Raw genomic sequence first — 9,774 nt, 5'->3', positions numbered from 1 at the left:
GGAGCTTTGTGATATTCCTTCATATAGTTTTACTATGATAATAATTGATGTAGATGGATATCCTCTATTTATAAATTCTTTTTACTAATTCAAATCCTAACTCACTAAACTCTAAGTCTCAAAATTCAATTTTCCTCCTAAACATAATAAAGGCTGAATTGTAATTTAGCAAGCTAATCTCTGTCGCAAGTTATTGATTTTTGTATTGTGTTGTTTTTTTTATGTGGTTTATAATTATTTCTAGTTAAATGAAATCATTAATATCAATGCAAATACACATCTTTCAATAAATGTAATGATTATCAAGCAATATCTTCCTATTTAAATGTTGTCCAATACAACACATTTAACCATATAGTCTAACTGTGTTGTATTCTTTTATGCTATGCGATTAATAATGACCCGCAATGCAATAAACGCTTACACACCTTTTAAGAACGACAAACATGCAAAATTTAATTAATACTAAGACATGTCATAATTATCATCATTTTTAAATGTGTAGAGTCCAATATCTTAATAATATAATGATATAACATATGAATCTAAGCACGGGTTTTGAGAATTGTAGAAACATATTGGAGAGTTCAGGAAGCGCGGGAGCAACAACGAAACAAATGTTTCAAAACCACAAGAGACATCACATCTTAACTCAAAACTTTAAGTCATTAGATTTATGGATCCTCACACTTGTTACATAATAATCTTCCTTTCAAGTGTGAGTCTACTCCATTGGGATATAACAGGACACACTGCTTGAACAACTTTGGTTAGAAAAACTTTCATTACAAGAAGTCAATCTCTTTAATAACCATCGACTCTAATACCACTTGTTGGAGGAGTTCAGGAGTAACGAAGGATTAAATGCTCCATGACGACAAGATACTTCGATACCACATCTCAACCAACAACCTTAAGACGTTGGGTTTATGAGTCTCATTTATATGTTGGTCAACCTTCATTTTTCTAAACAATGTGTAACATAACTCACATTTACTACACAATAATCTCTCCCTAAAATGCAAGTCTATTCTATTGAAACTTATAACTCACACTTGCTACATAATAATCTCCCCCTCAAATGTGTGTCAATTATGTTGGGACTTCTAACTCACGCATGTTACATAACAATTATATGTAGTTGAAGAATGGCAACAAAATTCACGGGTTCACATAACCTTCAAAATCCTCCAACTTTGGTCTATAAATGAAGCAATAATTACCACAGACAGTTTCAAGATCTCAAATTTAATCCCGATATAAAGCAAACGTGTTTATAACCTAACAGTATCGACATTTATGAGTCGAGATATAATTTAAGACCCAAAATCTTGATTTGATTGTTAACATAAACAAGCTTAAATAAACATAACAAAGACGCCTAGTCTCTGACTCTGACTCTGGTCAAAACTCATACACATTTTCTCTGTCCATCACCGTGTATTAAAAACCAAAGTTCTGTGCCCAAGCGAAACGCTAAAGACTTTTACTAGTCCTAAGTTTCTAAGACACGTACTAGTAGTACCTTATAAATTCAGTGCACCCCACTTCACCAATTTAGCTCCTATCTCTTAAAAATCACTGCTTTCTTTGTTTGTATTCTGAACTTCCACTCAACACAGACATGTCTCATAACTCAGATGACAACAACAACATCAAGGGAGTTTTTACTCATGGTGGACGATATATTCAGTACAATATCTATGGTAACCTCTTTGAAGTCTCTAATAAGTATGTTCCTCCTATCCGTCCTGTTGGAAGAGGTGCTTATGGTATTGTTTGGTAAGGATTTTTATTTTCATGTTTGGAGAAACAGCTTAATCAAACACGCTTATATTGTAACATAAATTTTTATTATGTAAATAAATGTCTATGTATAAATTCTATTACAAAAGATGGAATATAGTGTAAAACTGTTTTTAATATAAACTATAAGCTCATGTCATAAGTTGTTTTGATTGATTTTTTTTCTTTCTTTTCTCTTGGTGGATTGATTTTTTGTGTGTGTTGTTTTTGTTGTTTGTGGGGGTACAGGGTTGTCCTTTTTTAAGTTATATATTGGTTGCATCTTTTTGGGGTTTGGAATGATTGGCTTTGAGAGCAAGGAGGTAGGTAGTTTCTGATGGTAGTTAAAAAGTTTTTGTGGATTTTGGATTTGAATGCAAGGGGGAGTTCAGAAATCATAGTTGGTTCTGTATTTGTTTAGAGTATGTTTTTGTTAGTTCATTTGATGGTTGTTTGTTTGTGATTCTAGACTTTTATTATAGGGTTTATCTGTTAGTTGTATGAATGAGGTTAGAAGTGGTTATATTGATGATGTTGAAGACCACTTTTTCAGAATTTGTAATTTTTTCTTCAGTGCTTTTGAGATAGGATTGATGGGATTCCTAAACTGAATGCGGGCTATTGTGCTGAGCTTATTGAATTCTTGAGTTCAAACATTTTCATCCATTGAGTTTGATTCGAACAGATTAATTGAAAGATAATCTATTAGACTTGTTGGACTTATGGTATTTTATCTAGTTATAATTTTTCCTAAGTTTGAACTTGTTTGTTGCATGCATGTGTTTTTTTTAAGAGAGACCAAAGAGGTTGATGCTATCTTCTTAAGCTGAATTTAAAATGAGATAGGATCATTATTTCAGACTTCAGGTGATTTACAATTTGACACTATAAAGTGTAAATAACACAATCCTAAGTATTTTTAGACTTGTCAAATTGAAGATAATATGTATATGTTGGATGTCTTCTTGAAATTTGGTGTGTTAAACAATAACTTGTGTTTTTTTCTTTCTTTCTCATTCATATGGATTTAGATTCTGTTATCAGCAATGTGAAAGACAACATTATTTTTTCATTTTCCTTCAGTGCTGCTGTAAATGCGGAGACTCGGGAAGAAGTTGCCATTAAGAAGATTGGCAATGCATTTGACAACAGAATAGATGCCAAAAGGACCTTACGAGAAATTAAACTTCTCCGCCACATGGATCATATAAATGTAATTTGATAAATTTTTTACTTTCATCATCACATACAACTGATGATAATTTGTTTGAGAGAACTCACCATTTGCTTTAATGGATCAGCAGATGGTGATTTCTCGAACGGAATTCGCCATCTCCTTGATTCGTGAAAACTTCTAACTTACTGGTTACTTCTCCAATGCAGGTGATAACCCTTAAGGACATTATACGTCCACCACTGATGGAGGATTTCAACGATGTTTACATTATTTATGAGTTAATGGATACTGATCTGCATCAAATAATTCATTCCAATCAACCATTGACTAATGATCATTGTCGGGTTAGCTCTGCAACTATTTCTTATAGCATATGCTTTTCAATGTATATCATTGCTGAAACCGAAGAAAAAGTGCATATTTGATTAGTTTAATCCAAATGGAAATAGATATAGCTTTTGGCTGAAAAGTTTTACTTTTCTTTTGAATCAAAATAGTAATCAAAATGCTTAGATTTGTGATTACACTGTCATACAGCAACTGATAAGATTAGTTTTCCAGTATTTACTGTGTCAGTTGTTACGAGGACTGAAATATGTACACTCGGCGAATGTTCTGCACCGTGATCTAAAGCCTAGCAACTTGCTGCTGAATTCCAATTGTCATCTTAAGATTGCAGACTTCGGTCTAGCTAGAACTACGTCTGAAACCGATTTCATGACCGAGTATGTGGTTACTCGATGGTACCGAGCTCCAGAATTGCTTCTAAATTGTTCGGAATATACTGCAGCCATTGATATATGGTCTGTTGGTTGCATCCTTGGTGAAATCATGACAAGACAACCCCTATTTCCTGGGAAAGATTATGTTCATCAACTCAGATTGATCACAGAGGTATTAGCAAATTGTGTTGCAGTTATGTCATGTTCTTTGATCCTTTTTTCGGATTTAGTCTTCTTGAAAATTGATTTTAGTTTGACAAAGTTTATTTGATTTAAAAAGCTTATAGGTTCTCCTGATGACACCAGCCTTGGATTTCTGCGAAGTGATGATGCTCGTAGATATTTAAAACAGCTTCCTCAATATCCAAGGCAGCAATTTGCTGCTAGATTTCCCAACATGTCTCCTGGTGCAGTTGATTTGTTAGAGAAGATGCTTGTTTTTGATCCGAACAGGCGCATTACAGGTAAACTAGCATGCTTTATCTTTTATTTTATTTTGTTTTAACTAGTTGCTTGTGATAAGCTAGTCTATTATGTAAACATTATATAATGATTCTTGACAAATATATTTGCAGTATTGTTTTTATGAACTTTGGTTTCTCTTTATGTCTATACTTTTAATGATGGAACATTAATTCATTGCAGTTGATGAGGCTCTGTGCCACCAATACTTGGCACCTCTCCATGACATTATTGAGGAACCTGTTTGTTCTAAACCTTTCAATTTTGATTTTGAGAACTCGTCTTTCACTGAAGAAAATATCAAGGAACACATTTGGAGAGAATCTGTGAAGTTCAATCCTGATCCACCTATTTATTGAAAGTTTCCATTGTATCTGTATAGTGAAATACTTGATGACTGATTTACAACACTGTTGGGAAGTTAGTCACCATAAAAATATGAAACATTGGATATATTGAGAACTTTTTTGTTTGGTAAATTATACTAAGACAATAAATTAGAATGGTTTATTAATGCTTGAAAATGTTTTGAATAAAAACCTTTGCTTGCCAACTACCATGACCACTTTTTCTCGAATTCGGGTTCTTGGCAGTTAGTGGGTCCCGCACTCACATTTGAGACATCGGTGGTTGTTTGATCTTGATCAGACGGTTCATCGAAACGTAGATATTTATTTTATAGTTGAAAATACCGAGCTTGAATTTGGATCGTTTGATCATCGATGTCTCGACTGCATGTATACGGGGAATCCCGAATCCCTTTTCTCTGGCTTAATTAGTTAGATATGTATATAAATTACACACAGCAAGACTTGAAAAAGTTTATCAATATTAACTTTGAATCTTACATCATCATCAAGTTCCATAGACTAAGAGAAAATAAAAAACTGTTTGATTACTCTAATTTGAAACACCATTCATAAATAGTAACCAACATAGACTAATACATTTCAATATATTTCATGCTGTAAGTACACTTCTTAAGCTCCAAATTCTCAATAGGCAAGTTCTCTTTTGGAAAGTCACATGCTGTGATTTTCTCAATCCCTTGATCAGGCAACAAAGCACAAGGTGGAGGTGTCACACCACTAGTCATCCCTTCAATATCAGTACAAGTCCATGGCTGTTTCTTAGCTTTAACTGCCATCCCTAGTGTCACATTAGCAATACAAATTCCCTTAAAAGGGTCATTAGAAATTCCTTCAAACCTAGCTGCTATTGTAACATTCTCAGCCACAATGTCTCTATAGTTGATATTTGAAATCTCAGGCAAAGCATTAGGGTCATAATGTGTATCAGCATGTGAATTGTAATCACCTGTCATCTTAAATGCCCATTTCATAGTATACATGTTCATTCTCTTCACATATATGTCCTTCACATAACCTCCTCTACCAACAGCTGTTTTAATCCTGACACCTGATTCTGTTCGAATGGCTGTGATGTCTTCAGCTCTAACATCTTGTATCCCTCCTGACATTTCACTTCCCAAGGCTATGGTTGCACTGTATGGTGAAATGCATGTTAGCCTTCTGATTACTAGTTGTTTGGTTGGCATCCCAAATTTTATGCCATATTCATCCCATCCACTCTTCACAGCAACACAGTCATCCCCAGAAACTATATAGCAATCTTCAATTCTTGTATTTGTGCAAGAGTCTAACATGAACATATAGGAAAGAGAATAATATTTATCAATCTTCAATCCAAAACTTTCTTTTGTTGCATTGTATCAAATCAAATGCTTGTTATTGCTAGCTATTTCTTTTAATTCTTAATGCTAATGATCCATGCTTATTGTTGTTCTATTTTTATTATTGGGAGTAACATTATTTTTAACTCCTGATTTAATTGACTTATTTGAGCTTACCTACTTGTATAAACACTTACAAGACTTTTGAGAGAGCTTATGGGAAATCTTATGTTATGTCTAAACCTGTTTTTAGCTTATTTTCATAAGTTTTCTATGATAATTTATATGAAAATAGTTTGACTTTATTTTATTTTGTTATAGAAGTTTATACATAAGCATTTATATGATAAACATGTATGCTATACACGCATAATTGAAGTGTTTATTCAAACATGGCCTTAATTTGAAAAAAAGAATCTTCAAAATACTGACCTGGGTTGATACCATCTGTATTAGGAGATGAGACAGGAGCAATAATAGTGATTCCTTGCACAATAATGTTGCTGTATAATGTTGAAATTTTTGTTATATAGTCTTTGAAAGTAAAAGTGGAATTACAAAAGTCTTGTGGTGTAAGTTACCTGCTGTAAACAGGATGAATATTCCATGATGGAGAATTGAGGAGAGTTAGATTTGAGATTTGAATGGTGTCTGAGAACATAAGTTCAATCAGGTAGGGACGAGTGTACTTCAACTTTTTTCTGTGAAATTGTTGCCACCAAAATGCACCTTGACCATCTATGGTCCCATTTTCCCCTGTTAACAAAAGGGCCAAAGTTGGTATTAATTTTCATCTCTATAAACAACAAATAATAATCTTTTTTAAAGTATTTAATTTATATGAAGAGTTTTTATATGAAAGTAATGAAACATAAATTACTTTAGATTGAAATTATTTTTAATAAAACATTTGGATACATGGTACTTGTATTTGTGATTTTGTTACAAATCAGTGAACTAGTGGTTTGAATGAATAGTTGTTTCTCACATACCTGTGACAATAACATCGGTGAGGTTAGTTCCAAATATGAGGCTGGTGTATCTTCCTGCTGGTGCGTCTCTCCCTCTACCGTATGATGGTAAAGGTTCAATCACAGGCCACTCAGTTATATCCTATATTATTATTTTATTAAAAATATATAAAGTTAGCAGCACACATGAAAGTGCCAAAAATGTGGCACACTTCACAATAGTTCTTCTGTATAGGAAAAGACAACCATGTAATGGACCACACTATGTGTGAATCTAGTCTAGGAATAAAACAAAAGTGTGTCACGATAAAGTTGTTTAGGGGAATCAAAGGTTTAGAGTTTATAACTTTAATTATTGAAGAATATATAGCTAGCTCTAATAGAAAAGTGAGGAAACTTGTGACACATTCTTTGTATTTCATTTATTTATTGGATATAACTTCCCTCATTTGTAACTCACGTGATTCCCTCTATAAAAGTCTATTTTCTTTATTCATAAATTGGTAATAAGGGGAGGCTGTTATTCTGTTATGAATTAAATGTTTCATAAAAATTTGTGGGATAGCTGCAGCTTGAAAAAGGCTTTAACATAACACACTCAGATGAATTTGAATCAAACTTCAATTATTTTCACTCATAATGAACAATTGCAAAGTGTTGAAATCTAGTATGTTGATTAATTAAGCCTGTTTTTATTTAAAGAGATTATGGACATGCCGTAAATTGTTTCTGTAAGCTCTTTAAGCGAGTTTCATAAATGCTTATGTCAATAAATAAACTCAAATAATTAAAACTAAAATGAGAGATATACCTGAGAAGCAAGGAGAATAGCATCTTTATCCAAATAGAGAGTGAAATGACTAGTAAGGCTGAAACTACCAGTAAGCCATTTTCCTGCAGGAACATACAGCTGAGAACCACCTTCATTACCATACTGACTCAAGTGACTAATTGCAGACTCAAAAGCCTTTGTATTAGATGTTTTTCCATCTCCAACACCACCAAAATCTGTCAATGAAGCACTCTGAGCTCTGCAGTTTATACCATTGTACTCAAAAGAAGCTGTCACAATTCTAGCTTTTCTACTCTCAGCTCTTTTTGGACACAACAGTGTTACCACAAAGAGAACATAAACTATTTTAATCACCTGCAAAATCAAAACATACATGAAAACAATTGGTTAAAAAAATTGTGTTAATTGGTAGCTTTATATGATATTGCTAAGTGTTTTCTTGTAGAATATATATTTCTAACTATATGCACTATTTCTGTGTATACCCTTATGTGAGTTTTCCACAAGAGCTCCATCTTAAGAAAAAGAACTCTGGAAATTGGTTTTTGGTATATTTGGAGAGTGAAGCTATGTCAAGTATTTATAGCTGAACTTCAGTGGAGGCTAATAGGTCTATTCATTCCTAAAAGTATAAATTTCATGAGCTTTTTGTCAGTCCTAAATCACATATGGGTATACTCTATACGATGAAAAATAAACAAAAATGATATTTAAAAAGTTCATGTATATGATATAAATTAAATATAAATTTTTTTAAATATTCTTTTTGTTTATATTTCATTATAAAGGAAATGTTTAATTTTAAATTTTGTTTTGTCTCATTATTTATTATTACAAAATACAAATAAAGTATAAACTACATTATTAATTAATACCTTATTTCATTAAGGACTTTGATGATGAAATTATTTTAATGGATAAAACTATTTTTATCATAGGAATTACCACATTATATAATTTTCTTAAGAATAATTCCATCCAAAATAAATTATAAATAAAAATTTATCAAATTATGTATATTAAAAATATAGTTAATCACATTTAATTTATATCATTCTAATAATAAGTTAAGTCTAATATCAAAAATATATTTAAAAAATAATATAATTAAATAAGAGAGAATGCTTGAAAAAGAAATACTTATCTCCAAAGGGGATAAGGCATAACTTACCAAACAAATAATAAAAAATGATAGTTGAGTGCTCTTGAGAAATATGAGGTAATTCAAAATTAGTCAGTTAGAGACACTTAGTTAATCAAGTTAGTTAGAATAAAGTTTAGTTTATTAAAAACTATTAAAGACAATGTATATGTAAGCAGATTGAATATGTGAAATAATAAAGTTTTGATTCTCATCATTCTCATCTTATATTGATAGAGTGTGAATTTAGATTTCAATTTTCTTCGTAATTGATAGAGTGTGAATTTAGATTTCAATTTTCTTCATAATTGATAGAGTGTGAATTTAGATTTCAATTTTCTTCGTAAGTTGTTCCAACAATAGCAAGTCATTTTGTTGCAACTTGGAATAGGAGTTGTGTTTGACATCATTTGTTCCCCAAATTTATGTGTGGAAGATCATTTTCTTTACCAGAGGTTTTTCTAAAAGACACTTTATTATGAGTTAGCATTTAGAGATTGATCGGATGCAAATTCAAAAATTAATACTGATATTAGAGTTTAATTTAGAACTTTTGGACCACTTGAAAATATATATGAATTCCCTAAAATTATAAACCGTCTATTTTGGTGTTCGGATGTTTGTTTTTGCTTTTAATAATTGAAGGATTAGGTAAATAAATTTTATTTTAAATATTTAAAGAGTTGTCCGAGATTCAATTCATGAAGCTTAGAACTGTCTAATTTTGAGCTTGGAATATTTAACAAACATTCATGATCTCAAATCTTAATGAAACTGTTTATAGGAATATAGATATAATTTTATTAAAAGACGATTATAGATATAATAAAAAATAGGCATAGTTGATTTGGAATATTCACATTTGGGACATCATATATATAGTAGTAGAATTTCATCTTCCCATATATCTTATTTTGTCCACTTCATACTTCTATATTAAATGCATAGTAATTGCTGTAACACACTTCATTTGGTAAAATCAAAATTTTATTTCATATCATACAATCGAATTCTAATTGTAAATAAATTT

General features: G+C 31.5%; 2 protein-coding genes across 2 annotated transcripts; one reads left to right on the top strand and one right to left on the bottom strand.

Annotated features, from left to right (window-relative positions):
* Positions 1-1,496: 1,496 nt before the first annotated feature.
* On the top strand, positions 1,497-4,660 carry MAPK4 (mitogen-activated protein kinase). Its single transcript, XM_004492727.4, has 6 exons — positions 1,497-1,782; positions 2,869-2,998; positions 3,169-3,306; positions 3,524-3,856; positions 3,965-4,148; positions 4,330-4,660. The coding sequence occupies exons 1-6, from the start codon at positions 1,625-1,627 to the stop codon at positions 4,503-4,505; spliced, it is 1,119 nt and encodes a 372-aa protein (XP_004492784.1). The 5' UTR covers positions 1,497-1,624; the 3' UTR covers positions 4,506-4,660.
* A 298-nt stretch (positions 4,661-4,958) lies between these two features.
* LOC101490024 (putative polygalacturonase) lies at positions 4,959-8,244 on the bottom strand. The gene is made up of 6 exons (XM_004492721.4): positions 8,089-8,244; positions 7,622-7,957; positions 6,832-6,952; positions 6,421-6,595; positions 6,272-6,342; positions 4,959-5,805 (listed from the first exon to the last, which is right to left on the bottom strand). The coding sequence occupies exons 1-6, from the start codon at positions 8,116-8,118 to the stop codon at positions 5,087-5,089; spliced, it is 1,452 nt and encodes a 483-aa protein (XP_004492778.1). The 5' UTR covers positions 8,119-8,244; the 3' UTR covers positions 4,959-5,086.
* Between the last annotated feature and the right edge of the window lie 1,530 nt (positions 8,245-9,774).

Source organism: Cicer arietinum, chromosome 3 (assembly GCF_000331145.2).
Source record: "Cicer arietinum cultivar CDC Frontier isolate Library 1 chromosome 3, Cicar.CDCFrontier_v2.0, whole genome shotgun sequence".
Lineage (NCBI taxonomy): Eukaryota > Viridiplantae > Streptophyta > Magnoliopsida > Fabales > Fabaceae > Cicer > Cicer arietinum.
Note: the sequence above shows the minus strand (reverse complement) of the source record. Positions and strands in the feature narration are given on the sequence as shown.